Here is a 15,797-nt window from a genome sequence, read left to right on the forward strand (position 1 = left end):
CAGTCTCGAAGCCGTCCAAGTGGAAGGCGAATGCGTCCTTTAACTCTCTTTTTTCAGCGAACAGCCGCATCACATCCAGTGCTCGCGCTGCTTCTCCAACCGACGGACCCAGCACACTTCCAGCTCAGCATTGTCGCCGTCCTCACCGTCGAATGAGCTGCATAACTTGGTACAAAGAGAGTTACAATGTCACTGTTGGACAAATCTTCACAAGTTTCGATGTCATTGTCGACACCGCAAAATGCCGAAAACGGCACTCTGTCGCCGCCACCTTGTCGCTCCAAAACTTCTGCAAGAAGTGCCTCGCAGTCACTGTCATCAGCGGTTTCTTCATCCGCGTCCACTTCACTTGGGTTGATTTCTTGGGCGGGCACAACGAACTGTGCACACGGAAAACAGTTCTTCAAAGTTGCAGCTTTTATTTGCTGCCAGGAATCCACCAGCAAATGGATCGTGCTCAGCACGACGATGTTGTAAGTCTTCCCACTTTCCATTGGAAGAAGCATTCTGCGCAGCATATTTTCCTGGTACAAGTGTTTCACAGACCGAATGATTCCTTGGTCCAAGGGCTGTGAAAGTGCGGTTGCTGCCAGGAACTCCAGCTTCACGGCAGAAAGGTTCACCAGCTCCACGTGAGTCTGTGCATTATCAATCACCATAACAATTTTTCTGCCACAAGTGGTGAAGCGACGGCGCGCTACTCCTCAAATAGCTTCGAGGTCATCCAGGCTTTGGTGTTGTTGCGATAGAACACGCCTGACAAAAAGTCGACCACCCTTGAAGCCCATCTCGGCTTCACGGCCTTGCCAATAACGAGGAGTGGCAGCTTTTCTGTCCCTGCCATGTTGGCTGCAAATGCAACCGATAGTCTGTCCTTCGCTTGTTTTCCGCCTGTGCACGTTTCCCCTTTAAAAGTTAAGTTCGGTTCGGCAACATCTAAAAAAAAGTGCCAATTCGTTCATGTTAAATGTCTTCTGGGGAATACTCTCGCAAGATATGTTGCAGCTTGCCGATGGCCGTCTTCTTCGCCGCTTTTCTCCCCCGCTGCACCTTCACTAGAAGCAACCTTTGCTGTTAAGTTGCACCGCGTCTTGAATCTAGCAAGCCAGCCACTGCTGCAAACAAAACTGTCGTGGAACATCTGTGTGGCGAAGCACAGCGCCTTTTTGGTGAGAAGGGGTCCAGTCACAAGCAAGTTTTTTGCCCTCACATTTTTCAGCCAACGCACCAAAGCCTCGTCGATGTCTGCGTAACTTGAGCCCCTTAAACGGCAATGCTTGAGGTTGGACGGTGCACCATTCAGCACCTTCTCTCGCGCTGTCTAAATGCCAGAAACAGTACTCAGCGGCAGGCCTTTCTCGCGTGCCAACACGGACTATTTTGCTCCACGTTGGATGGCAATGATTATCTCCAGTTTTTCTTTGATACTTATCACGCGATGCTTCACTTGCCTGTTCATCTCAGCCATATGGCTAAGAAACAGTGGTGTTCTCAGCCTAATGGCTAAGAGTGGCGGTGTTCTCAGCCGTATGGCTAAGAAAGGCATTATCTCAGCCATGTGGTTAAGAAAAAGTGGTGTTCTCCGACATTGTGCGGTCTTGTCACAATCACACCGCGTCCGGAGATCACTGTCGCGAAGTTCAGGCAGTCCTGTCATGATCACGCCGCGTCCTCAAATCACTGTCGCTAAGTTCAGCACACGTGCAATATGGCTGGCGAAGAAAACTACTGCACACATGTGCGCACATCCACGGCTGCTCCGACTGCTCTTGCCGGCAACAGTGTCATGCAGGATCTCGCAAGAGCACTCGCAGACAACGGGATCTCGCTAGGTCGCTCTGCCGTGGCCTCCAAGATACTAGTCGGAGATTGTGCGCGGTGCGGCTTGGAGGCTAGGCTCCGCGATGGCCACGGAGATTCGTGCGTACGCATGCAATGCGTAGCTCGTGCTTGGCATGATCCATGCAGAATCGGTTGGCCGAAGGAGCGCGAGACTGCAACTGAGGAGCATGATGGGCATACGACAAGTCAATAGTACGCATTAACCGACAGGTACACGATGTACCGCTACGGCTTAAGCGGGTACTAAACGCATTAAATTAACGGTAACTGAGTCGAGGATTCGTCTCAACTACATTTAATAAGGAACTACGGCTTAAGAGGGTACGGTTTAACGAGGTTCCACTGCATACTGAAACTAAATTGATACTCGGGCCTTAGTGTGCTGCACTCGATTATAGTACGAGTGTTTTCATATTTCAAGATCAATGAAATACTCAGTTTTGGAAAGTCAAGACTGCTGTGCACACAAGAATTCAAGTGAAGAAGGACATGCGGTTAGCTCGGTTGACAGGTGAACCCTCACATGGTGTCAAGAGACACAGGACACTTGTGCACATTCTGAAATTAAAATTGTGAGGAGAATGTGGCCCGAAAATATGCGTCCAGTTCTTGAAAAGTGTTGGACAACTTGCATAAATTTTGTACAACAGCGTCCAGTCACCAGCATACATTGGGGGGCCATCAAAGCTTCAAAGGGTGACTGCATAGCTCCTGAACCCAAAGCCAACACACTTTTTCATGAGGCTGCCACGGACATTAGAAGACCACAGCATGTAAAATGCCAGTGAATGGGAGTGGATTGTTTGTTATATTCGGTGTAATGTCTGGGAGTGGAGAAAACTACCAGTCACAAATGAGCAATTTCACTTGATAGTGACGGGATTCAAACCTCCTCCTGCGGTGCACTTGCTTGGAACCGGTGCAGGCATTCTCCTCGCACGCGGCAAGTTAGCAGGTGTGAACAGATTCAACCCTTGAGGTTGTATTGATTAGTTAAACGGGCAGCCTTTCCCACGTGTGGGCCTATGTACAGTTTCCAAGAGGCCTATGAGAAACAGTCCGTTTTGACTCAGATCTAAGGCACATCCGGGAATGTTTTATTTTTCGTACAGTCCAGACACAGGGTCGACGTTTATCCAGATAACAGTTATCCCGTGCACCTCACTGACAGGTTTACTAGCAAACCAGCGTTTGTCTATGGTGCCACATGGCCTACGGCTCCTGAGAATTTGGTTGCTTCGCGTGCGATTTTGAGGGCTGGCGCCATAATACCGATGTTTTTCTGTGTCAGCAGCTTATTGCTGCAGCTGCACTTGCATGCTGCTTCTTTGAACTTCTGAAAAATATACTAGGTAGCGTGACCCTCGCCAGTTTGTTTTGTAGATTGTGTAATTTGGGTGAGGATTCTGCACTGACAAACTGTGTTAAAAAAGTGTTCTTAGATGGTTGGTTGGTTGGTCAACTGACCAATCATGCACGGAAGTTCTAACAAACTTAAAGGGACACTAAAGGCAAATACTAAGTCAAGCTAAAGTGACAGAGTAGTGCTCGAGTATCTCTAAGGCATCAATATTATCGCGACAGAGCCTTAGTAATTGAGAAACTGAGGTAAATGCTGGACACGATTAGAGACTCCCCCGGCACATTCAAGTACTTGTCCAATTACGAAGGCACTCCTCATTTAATTTCTGTCACTAGTACCCAACCACTCGTAAAACATCATTGTATTGTACTAGTATAAAACGAAAGAAAATGATACTTCACCAGTTCTATTTCATTTTTAGAAACAAGAACTAATTGATATTACACCGTTGACAACTACGCGGGCAGTCTCAAGGTTTTGTTCTCGCTCGACTCTGTGCTGTCCACGCATTCGCGTTTCGGCAGTTCCATTATCGCGTAGTGCTGCGCTGGTTTTGCTGGCTCGCACACCTCGCACAAACTGCAAGTAGCAAAGAATTCCATTTCCATGTGATGTCACAGGATGCAGGAACGGTCCACGCCACTTGACCAAAAGCAGCTGCAGCGGTTAAGCCCCCTCATGCAGCGGCGCATTGTACCGTCCCCTGTCAGGTGCCATTTTACTCCCCGACGGCATCAAAAGGCATTGATTGCGTATGCAATGTCACCACTCCTCGGTTGGCGGGGCGGGAGATTTGAATTTCCATAAAAGTATTCGGACCCTTCAGATGAAATTTTCTCGTAAAACAGGCGTTGCCAGGTTACTGGAATGGTATATAAACTCAATAAACAGGTTCAATAAAGGTTCAATAACCAGGTTCAATAAACAGTCCACGAAGGTTCAATAAACAGTCCACGTCGACTTAGTATTTGCCTTTAGTGTCCCTTTAAGGATTGGTGAACTGATTGTCCCGTCATAAAACAAACCAACAATGTAAGCATCTGGGCAGGGCGTTAGGTCTAGAAAATGCAGCTCCAGCGTTCCAATTGTGGTTGTGAACCCGACTTCGGGAGCTAAGAAGCACCATCGGCTCTGCTGAGATAGGGTTTCCCTATGCTGTCTAAACCAATGTTGTAACTGTTTGTAACCGATGTAACACTGTAACCATGCAACCTGGTAACCAAGCTTTGTAAAGTTTTTGTAAGTACAAGTTTTGTTCATCCATACATCAGCATCTGCGTCCTTCAAACCTGAGTCATCCGTTAACCAACCTGTGCAGAAAATAACACATCATCGCAATCACTTTACTGTGCTCTACCAGAGATGCAGCCTTTTTTATTAGAAAGAAAAGGGGGGAATACCCGAGGCATCTTTCTTTTCTTCGGGAATTGAACAAGGGAGGTGTGGTGCACAGCGAGAACAGACCTTTCTCAGAGATTAAATGCCTTCAGTGGCGGGAATGCTCTTGAGCATTTTCGAGCAACGACTGGAGCAGGCAGAATCTACTTTTGAAGCACCTGCTCCTGTGTTTAGAGCTGGTGTAAACTTTCTACGAAAGCACACACAAAAATCTAAATATAGTCTAGTGTTCTCTTTAGTTATCATAAGCATTTCCTCATAAGAACTAGAAGCAAAATAAGTGATTCACAACAGCGCATCACGACTGCAGCAGCGCCTACACTATTGACATGCTACCGGCTGCACCGTACGAAATCACACCAGTTAAGGAATATTAAAGGGACACTATAACGAGAAACACTAAATCAGTTTAGTCTGATTAAACATTCTTTCAAACCGCCATTTTCTTCAATTTTACAATAACAGGTAGATTATTAAATGAAGGCTATTATATTTTGCACTGACACACCAGCACCAGTGTGATGTCGCGGACTTTAAGGTATTTTTTTTTTCGTATTTAGGCTGTTGAAGGCTGGTAAAAATCTTTCCAAGTAGTCTCCCGCTCTTCTAGAATAGAAGGTAGTAGAACTTCAACGATGAACAGTTACCTAAACCTGAGCGATCGCCGTCAAAATCTATCATGTCACAACGAGCTGGGGGGGGAACTCCATGGCAGGGTTCGCCAGCCGACTTTTATTCTTGCGTCTTTTCTGGCTTATCAAACCTCTTTTGACAGTAAGAGGGGCTCATTTGTAATTCAGATAGGTAATTTGCTAGTGCACCTGAGATTTTTCTTTGTAGTGTCCCTTTAGGCTAGGACCACTTCAGAAGTTTGATATAGTATTCTGCACATTCCGATTTTATTTTATGAACCATTATCAGTGGTGCAAGCATGTGATGTTCTTTATTTTGCCACTGATATACACTTGCGGGACAAGGCATATAGAGCTGTGCCATTTGCTCATCCGCGTTATACTTTTTACCACGAGCTACACTAAAGACATTGTTGACAAACACCATGAACCGTGGTCTAGCACACAATCACGATGCGTGTGATTATAATGTGCAATGCTATATTCAAGGACCTCAAAGTCCTTTGAAAAAAAAAAAGTAATACAGTGCAACAAATAAAGTTGTAACAAAGCAACAGGTATAAGTGCAGAATGATTACCTTATTTTGTCTATAGAGCTCCGTCATGCATCATCAGCCTTAAACACATAAAACTATTGTGTTGATCATGAAGCCACAAAGCCAGAATCGCTACACAACTCACTGTAGCCTCACGGTTGGTACCTAAAAAAAGAAATCGATTCGATTTTGTCGCATGTCACAATGGCAGTCATGCTGCCAGTTTTTTTCTGGCATTAACGCCATGAACGAATGCAGCCAATGAATGCAGTGGCGCCACGCATTGTACTATGGTCATCATCACTTGGTGCGGGATGCATTCTTTTTTCTTTTTCTTGTTGTTCCGGCTGTTCCGGTCGCCATTTCGCACGTGGTGTGTTAACTGTGAAGTGTGTTCGAGAAGTGTGCATCTTTCTGCGTGTGCGTGTGGCTTCAAATTTTGCGTGTTCAGTGCCATGGCAAAGAAACGTGGAAAGTACGCGATCCTGACGTTGGAAAAAAAAGTGGCATGTCCTGCAACTGTCGTTTTGTCCACTTCAAGCCGCGTATCTCCATCATGCGATAAAAGTGAGGAGACGTCTGCCCGCGGCAGCGCACGGGACAGCTTCGCCGTGAATGTGAAGTCAGTGGTCGCAGCGCGTGCGATCGGCGTCGGACACGAGCAGCTTGTGCGGTTTTGTGCTATTCTTGGTGGTCCGAAACCAGTGCATCACAAGACTTTCACTGCCATTGGCAAGAAAGTGCATGTCGCCGCCATGAAAGCCGCCACCGAGAACTTCGCACGAGCCAGAGAGCTGACGGCTGAAGAGGCTGGATCTTCGAAAGTAGCCGTCGTGTTCGACGGAACATGGCAAAAAAGAGGCCACAAAAGCCATGATGGTGTCGGTACGGCCATTTCCCTTGCCACGGGGCTGTGCTTGGACTTTGAGGTGCTGTCCAACTATTGCATCAGCTGCAGCAGGCACAAGGCACTGGAGGATGGAGAAAAGGTAGTCTGGCAGACCTTTCACACACCCGTGTGTGAGAAATACACGACGTGCTCAGCACAGACAATGGAGACCGAGGCTGCACTAAGAATATGGAAGAAGACAGGCCTCTATACCGTACCTCTGCAGTTCACAATATTTCTCTCTGATGGGGACAGCAAAGCGTATACTGCTGTATCAGAGCTGAATGTTTATGAAGGCGTTCCTTGCTAAAGGAGGACTGCACAAACCATGTTGCCAAAAGACTCGGAACGGCTCTCCGAAAATTGAAGATGCCGAGAGGATAGAGGCTAAAGGACGCAACAATCCACAATCTGCAGGGCTACTTTCAGGTTACGATTACGAGCAACAGAGGCAGTGTTCGGGACATGTATTGTGCTGTCTGGGCATCCTACTTCCACTCTTGCTTGAGGGATGGTGCCAGCAGCCACAAGTTTTGCCCAGATGGAGACATGTCTTGGTGCAAGCACAAGCGGTCACAGGCGTTGGGTGAGCCAGCACCACCCCACACTCCCATCCTGACTCCTTCCCAAGGCAAGGCAATGCTGCCAGTCTACCAAAGACTGACGGAAGAAAAGCTGCTTCAGCGTTGCGTGAAAGGGCAGACACAGAATGCTGCTGAATCGCTCAATAGTAAAATATGGCTGTTGTGTCCAAAGACCAAGTTTGCGACAAGAACTGTTGTTCAAACAGCGACAGCAATCGCTGTCCTTTGGTTCAACTAAGGGCACTCTGGCTTTGAGGAAGTGCTTTAGGAACTTGGAGTTCTCCCGTCCAAGGAATTGCTTTCCCTAAGCAAGGAGGCCAACAAGAGGCGCATTTCGAGCATGACAGCAAAGGTCACAGCTGAAGCAAGGGCCCACCGCTGCAGTGAAGCAAGAAAGGCCCGCCTGGAGGAGGCGGCTCGCAGGGACTGTGAGGGTCCAACATATGGTGCTGGGTCATTCTGAGATTGTGAACTTCTTCAAGGCAGCCTTGCTGACATTCTCTGTGAATTTGATGAACATTGGTGGAACAGTATAGTATCAAACATATTTTTTAACCTTCAAACATGTTTTTCTCAATTCTTCGTTTTGCTGCATTTTCACAGTTTGTGCACTAAAATTTGTGCACTTTATGTAGTCAGATCGTAATGAAATTTGGCATGCTTATAGTTTAACATGTCCTGAATTCAAAGAAACAACTTTCATAGTTCTCCGCTAGCATATTCAGCAAGATAATTTCAAAAGTTCCTTCCTAGGGAATGATAAAACTGAAACTCGGCATTGGAATTTTTTTCTAGGCTAACACAGAAGTGTTACACTAACTTTTCTTGCTTTATTGAATTCCTCAGTTCATTAGGAGCAATATGAGCTATTTTGTAGCGTTTTCTTGGGCTCACTATTGTTGCCTAAGCTTGCACAAAAATGCATTGTTTTTACAAATGCATGGTCTGCAAAAATATAACTAAATGAGCTATCAAAAAAATAAAAGCACATTTGAAAAGAGGAGCTCAAACTCTATAAGTGGTGAAAGTTTCATTGAGCTGTCACAAGTACTTGAGAAAAAAGTTTTCTGAGGAGCATCTCCCCTTAAGCGAATCCAGGGTGGACGTTCTCAGGTTGATGTTGCGAAAGAAAATAAGCTGCCCAAATAAATGCTGCCTGACTACGTCAAGAATTGCAGTTTTGACCGCATGCAAAAATTCAAACAAGAGCCAGAAGAATGTTAGCAAGGGGGTACACCCAGCCCTTGAAGAGGCTCTAAAGCTATGGCTTAGGAGCGTTTTGGCAAAGAACTTGCCAGTTCTTTGCCATCAAGATGAACATCCAGGAGTTCAAATTTGCTGACAGATGGCTTCGCAGCTTAAGAGGAGGCATGGGAGGCATTCAAGAATGTGTGCGGCGAAAATGGAGCGTAGACAAGGCCATTGTGTCCGACTACCGTGTGACCAAACTGAAGTCCTTGCTAGAAGAATATGCTCCCTCGGACACATTTGCGACGAGTCTGGGCTATTTTTCAAGATGCTGCCTGAACGTACCCTAGCATTTTCGGCTGAATCTTGCATGGGGGTTAAACAAAGCAAGGAAAGGATTACAGTGATGGTCGGTGCCAATGCACCCGGTACAGAAAAGCTGCCACTTCTCGTAATTGACAAAGCAAAAAAAAAAACACGAGGTGCTTCGGGACAGTAAAAACCTCCCGAGTAAATAACAGTAACTCCAAGGCATGGATCAGGCACTCTTTGTTCGAAGAATACCTACATCAACTCGATCAAAAGTTTGTGCGTGAGAAGAAAGTTAACTTTTTTCTTAGACAACTGTGGCGCACACAGTAATGTGCCACACCTCGAGGCCATTCGGCTGAAATTTCTGTCTCCAAATACAACAAGTGGGCTGCATCCGATGGATAAAGGCATGATCTGAAATCTCAAGGCACACTACAGTGCCTGCTTGCTTTGCCCCACTGTTCTGTGTCTCGACAGTGGGGAGAAGTAAATCATGGACATCCTGGCAGCCATACATATGCTGGCCAATATGTGGAAAGCGGTAAAGCTGGCAATGATTGCGCAGTGCTTTAAGCATGCAGGTTTCTGCGCTTCGGAAGAGCCCGTGGCGGATGACCCGGACAGCCCGACCAATGGCACCGCACCGATTCAGCGGACGGAGGGGAGGACGTAATGTGCGATCCGCGAAGTGGTGGGGTGGGCGTTCCTGCAACAATGACATTCGAGGACTTCACTTCTGTTGAAGACAACGTTGTACTGTGCGCCAAGTCATCCTGCAACCAGAAAACTGCTCAGACAATGACTGCCCACAACCGTTGGCGGCAGGGATGGCCAATGCAGCCACACTCTTGTCCAGTGTATATGAAGATGACATCACTCTCAAAGTTATCAAAGCATGCATAACTCCTCAATAGAAATAAACCTGTCACAAAACTACGATGCCCAGCAAGTATTTTTTTTTTACCTTGAGAAAATGTTTTCATTTTCAGCAGTGATGTGATATGTCGAACAATGAAGCTTTACTCTAGCTATACTCTCACTCACATCACGTTACTAGTGTTGCCATGCTGAATACCAGCAGTCTCATTTGCTGCTTCATCATTGATGCGATAGCATCGTGAAATGGAGCCTGTACAATCCGCGCCGGCAGCAAAGGCCCTTAAGAAACTGGCATCCACTGGTCCGAGAAGGCGATCTGGGCACTTATAAAGCTGTGGGAGGACCACCTGGCCAATCTACGAGGGCGAACACACAACAGTGGAGTGTACGACAAGATTGCCGAAAGCCGCACTAACACAGGCCTTCCCCAGACGTGGGCCCAAGTCCTCAGCAAGATAGACAACTTACCCAGGCAGACAGGTAAGACGGTAACTTATTATTCTTCTCTCTGTGTGTGGTCACAAGTGCCATGTTTGTATGTTCAGTATGTGTTTGCGCTTGAGAAACAACCAGCTATTTTATCGATGAAGTCAAACTTGCAAGATCGGTGCCCTGCATGGTGTATGGTAGAGCCATGTTGCATATTAGATATATTGAATCAGCTGTAAGCGAAGGATTACTAATGACAGAAAATGTGCAGTAGTGTCAGCACAGCTGTTTCCGTATGAAGTGTATGGCCGCAATACTGCCGCGAGCGTGGTGGCTTTGTAGCACGTGTCCCATGGTGCTTCTCTTCATGTCAGTCACAGTTAGAGATGTCCTTGCCTAGCATTTATTTGGCTCGACTTTTATTTATCTTGATTCATCACCCAAGAAGCTGCCATGGTCAAAAGTACCGTATTTACACGATTGTAAGTCGACTCGAAAAATAGGTCGACCCCCCCCCCCAAAATTGCATGTCTAAAAAAGGGGGGGGGGGAGAAAAACCACGCGAGTGCATTCACACAAGGTAAATTTATTGATGGGGTTGCTAAGACTGCTCGTCGTCACTAGAGTCAACCTCACTGGCACTGCTGCCATCATAGCTGCTGCGGTCCCACAGCACGTCGTCATCAAGTGCAAGTCCACACTTCGCGAACGATTGCACCACGACATCGCGCGGTACAGCCGCTCACGCAGAGAGGACCCACCCGCACGCAGTAGCCAGGGAGGCCAAATTTCCTCGCACTGAAGCTGCCACTGCCGCACCACACGTTCACTGAATCCAAACTTGCGTCCTGCCGCGCAGTTGTTAGTTTTCTCGGCATGGAGGATAGCAGCCCGTTTGAACGCTGCTGTGAACGAGTGCCGAAAGTTCTTGGCACTCATGACAGGTGCGACGATTCAGCACAACAGCAGAAGTGACAGATGCGCGCGGCCGTCGAAAACAATCGTATCTCAAAGAAAACCTCTTACACCAACTACTAATACCCACCAAACGACGGCTCATCCGCCAACTACCATATCCCCCTAACGGCGGCTCTTCAGCCAACTACCAATACCCCCCGAACGGTGGCTCTACCATGATCGATGCTCCCACAAGAGCCGTGCGCTCGTGGTGCGCGCAATCAAAATGTATGCAATACAGTAAATTAATACGCTACGCTTCTACCGTAACCATGGAAACATAGGTGCAAAGTTTTAACCACACCGTAGCACCCCTGATTTCTTGTTTCTCTTGCCGCTACTAGCGGTACACGGTTCGGTTTAGATTCTAAGTCGACCCCCCAACATTGGATTGTCAAATTTGAAAAAATGGGTCGACCTACAATCGTGTAAATACGGTACATCTTTTAGTTTGTCACACAGGTGAACTTGCTTTCAGGCAGCAATCAAATTCTGAGCAGCTTGCATAGGTTGTATTTATGTATTTATATGCTGCTCATAACATAATAACCTTGTTTTTTGTGCTTGACAACTAATGTTCACTGTAATCTTTGTTTTAGAAAATAAGAACGAGATCTAACGACTGGGTCTCCGCCACCGACATGGCCAAACTTCGAAGAAGTTAAAATGTTTATTCGGTGTTTGCCAATAAATGACACATCCCTTATGGAGGAGAGCTGCTGCAACAGCAGCAGTGATACTGCTGTTGCAGCAGCTCATAAACAAACCACCATTGTACAACTTCCCTGCGATCAATGTAGATACTCATGCATTTACATCGGTAATGTTGTACAGGCTGTTTTGAAATAATTTGACTCACAGAAGTTTATACAAATTCTTTTGACAGAACGTGAAATTTAAGGTTGGCTGCCCTTTTTTCACGAGTGAAGTCACTTTCTGCACTGCCGAACTGAAGAGGCAAGTGCTGCATCTGCTAATACAAAGAGTGCAGCCAAATAGAACAGACCTTTTCTTTGCATGACAAAAGTGTCTTTGTTATTTTGAGTTTGCTTTTTTGTAAGAATGCTCCTAGATGCTCAGAAAGGCTGATGTGTTGGGGCAATATTGTACTGCATTATAAAGATTCTATCCTCAGTTGTGCAGTGTATTTCTTCAATGTAATTGTCAAAAGATGTGATTGTGGCCACTAAGGTTGCTATGCTCGTCTTAGGACGCGACTTCGGACGAGAGTTTGGGCAGCTCAAGCGAGTGAGCAGCTTTCTTGTACAAGTTCGCTTTTCGAAAGTCTGGTTTCAGGCCGACGTCCCAAAGTGGGCCGACGTCCCAAAGTGGGCCGTCTGCTGATTTTGCGAGAACTAAAGTAAGAGTACAGCCAATAGACAAGTGGGATAACACCCCGGATGTATACACCGTCTCTTTTTTGTCTGTTTGAGGATGGTATAGTGAAGCGGATTGTTTCTCGCATTTTAACATATATATTTGTATATAAAAACATTTTTTTCTACGCATCCTTAAATATTAACTAAAACAGTGCTATGTAAGTAATAAAATAATTTATTAGTGGTAATATTTTTATTGGTCATTACGTGTAGTTGCTAGCCACTGCCCCATTTGAAACTGACGCTGTTGGCGTGGATCTTGAAGGCTTGCTTCCACCTTGGCTGTGTAAGCATACAAAGGGTTCTTCGCAAACCATCAAGTCTTGCTGTTGCGCTCTTTCTTTTCCAGTCAATCTGTTGCTCCTAAAGCGATTGAATGTTGTCGCACCACTACGTCATGTTGGGCCCACGCATGTCGGAGCGTCGGAAAGAATTGTTCATTTGCTTCATAGGGGAGCATCCCTTTCTGGCACGCTGGTCATGTGCGCTCAGCCTGGGACTGACAGTGAACAACAGGCAACGGCTCTGGGAGCAACTGGCAGTGGTGCTTAATACCAAAGGCCCCACTTCAATGACAGAAGAGCAGTGGCAGGCCTGGTGATGATAACAGGTGCACGACGCCCGACGGTGGCTGACAGGCAACGGCTCTGGGGCAACTGGCAGCGGTGCTAGCTCTTTCAGTATGGTGCCATAGGCCATCGGACACGGAGTTCCGATGACTTTGAATCTCCCGCAAAATTTAAAACTGGTGTGGTACAGACAACTAAACACCATCTGGCGTACTCCTTGAAAACTGCTCTTTAAGTTTCATTTTTGTTTTTTGTTGTTTGTGTGCAGAGGCGCCGCCACAAGTGAAATTTGAACGGAAGGTGGTTTCGAGTTCAGCGAGAAAGGTGTCCCGTCTGCGCCATGACAGCTGACTCCTGTAGCAAGCACTTCGGCCGCCTCTGCTGCCGATTTTCGTGATTTCGTGCTGTATTTATACAATGGCGTGCTTCGTATTTAACAACTGCAGTTTTATTTTTGTGTTTAGGGTCCCAACAACCTATGGCCAGGATGTCTTACCAAATACATTGCGCCGTATCTAGTTTTCGCCCACGAGACAGCCCAATGCCCATCTCAGAGCAGCACACGAAGCGACGCGCCAATTTGCCACAACGTTCGATTTCTTGTTTTTAACTACGGAAGTGACACAAATAAGTATGCCTGGATGCGCATTTTGGATCAACAGAGATACGCTTGACGTGGCGGCTCCACTGGAGATGCGGAGACTCATTGGCATCATCATCTACATGGCAAATGTTGAACTGCTGCGACTGCACTTATACTGGCGCACAACAGGATTATTCAGTCGCCTTCTCCCACAAAATAGTACGCCGAGAGACCGTTTCTTCGCGCTGCTGTCGTTTCTGAAGACTTGGCAGCTGCAGCATCTGTTGGCAAGACCCGGAAGGGTATCCTGGCTTCTGAACCACATCAATCAAGAATCTGTAAATTTGTTCAAACCAGAGTGTGACCTCGCCGTTGACAATGCATGCTAAAATCTAAAGCCCAATTAGGAATGAGACAGTACATCCGAGACAAGGTGACGAAATTTGGATATAAACTGGGTGCTGACAAACTCAAGAACTGGATACACCCTTCAATTTTCTGTGTACACTGGCAAACGTGAGGCACCAGGACCACACGGCTTAGCCTTTGACATTTGTTCACCACATCAACAAGCTCGTGGACGGCAACAAACGGGTGGACCGCCTGGTTAGATATGACAGGCCAAGCTGTGGATCATTCCACCCTAACGGACTCCCCCCCACACGGCACGCCACAAGAAATACTGGAGATGCAAAGACTCGGCCGACAAACAAAGGCTCCTCCCATCCCAAGCTCAACAGGGAGCATCAAGGGACTGGCGTAGACTACAAATAAACACTTTTCCTCACTTGCACAGGCTAGACAAGACGTACCCCGACCAACACAAAGACAAATCTCCCTGGTGTGAAGCCACCCCGACACTCCAGCCCACCTCATAAAAATGGCCGAGGCGCCATCTCGCCTCTAATCCCGAACTCACTCAACTGGTCGTGGGAGGTGCGACTCACCGGATTGGACTTGAGAAGCCAGCTGGTGACCCTCGACAAGGCCCGGTGAGCCACAGAAGCCATTGGGGCCCTGGAGTAGGGGCTCCACCCATAGACACCAATCAGATTTTCGATTCAATAAAATTTTTGTTGTTCTTCTTCCGTTCTGCGGAGAGAGACCCGATGGGGCAATCGTCGCGACAGATGGCCGCGTTGTGCGACGGAGGCAACGACAGCAGCAGTGACGACAAGATTGCCTTGTCACCGACTCCGATCGAGCCACTCACTGAATGCATGCAAGCCAAATTATTGCCGGTGATGTTCGCGTTGCAGTTGGACGTGATGTACGCTGCGGTTGTGAACCTAAAGCTCCTGTGAAAGCAAGTGCAGATTTCTGACTACCTCGGCATGCCTACCGCTTGACACCCAGTTTAGAGGTACAATGCAATCTTGTTAATTTGAACACACTTAATTCGAACTTCCGGTTTATTCGAACTGACGCTATGGCACTGTCAAAGTTATGTATATTCAAATGGGCGAAAATGCCCGGTAATTCGAACGTGCAAACATTTGCCATGGTTAATTCGAACATAACGCGCTCTAACAATGCTCTCAGCAGCGCGCTTAATCACATGGCAGTGCCTCCGACCAGCATGGCTCCAACCCCGTCATAGGGCAAAAGATTAGGAAAGACCCCTCAACGCCACGCGAAAAAGGCAAAAGAAAAAAGAAACTCTCTCAAATGGCAAGGTCGACATTTCTGCGTTGCGCCGAAACACGCGTGTACGTGCCGACGTCTCAGCCATAGCCGCGCGGAGAAAATGGCAGTGAACCCTTCTCCTTCATGCTTCCTGTATTTTCTGGTCACGTGTTGACCTTGAACGCTACGGCGCAGAGGGAAGCAGCGGCGGAGACCCAGCCTATCGTTTATAGACATATATATAGATACTATAAACGATGGCCCAGCGAACGAAACTGCCCAGGCCAGCCAACGCTCGCTTCCCAGATAATGGCAGAAAATGAAACTTCAGGGAGCGGGCTAAGCTGGCACCGGGCCGGCCGCTCCAGGACAGCGGCGGGCGCGCACGGAGACATTCGAAAGTGAGGGCGCTACGAGGGAGTTGAGAGGTTGAGCGAGGGGAGCCACCGGAGCGGCGGAGTAGCCGAGGCCAAATCCACTACCCTGCTGCTCTCCTCCTTTACTTTTGATAGTCTCCGGCCCGGCGCCAGCGTAGCCAGCTCCCTGAAGTTTCGTTTTCTGCTGTTATCAGGAAGAGAGCGTTGGCTGGCGTGGGCCGTTTCGCGGTCCTCGCTCGCTCTGTGCTTGCGCG

At 47.4% G+C, this 15,797-nt stretch overlaps 1 protein-coding gene across 1 annotated transcript; it reads left to right on the top strand.

Annotated features, from left to right (window-relative positions):
* The first annotated feature begins 697 nt into the window (after nucleotides 1–697).
* LOC125944873 (uncharacterized) lies at nucleotides 698–7,140 on the top strand. Its single transcript, XM_049666293.1, has one exon. The coding sequence runs from the start codon at nucleotides 6,062–6,064 to the stop codon at nucleotides 6,968–6,970; it is 909 nt and encodes a 302-aa protein (XP_049522250.1). The 5' UTR covers nucleotides 698–6,061; the 3' UTR covers nucleotides 6,971–7,140.
* Nucleotides 7,141–15,797: the final 8,657 nt, after the last annotated feature.

Source organism: Dermacentor silvarum, chromosome 4, assembly GCF_013339745.2.
Source record: "Dermacentor silvarum isolate Dsil-2018 chromosome 4, BIME_Dsil_1.4, whole genome shotgun sequence".
NCBI lineage: Eukaryota > Metazoa > Arthropoda > Arachnida > Ixodida > Ixodidae > Dermacentor > Dermacentor silvarum.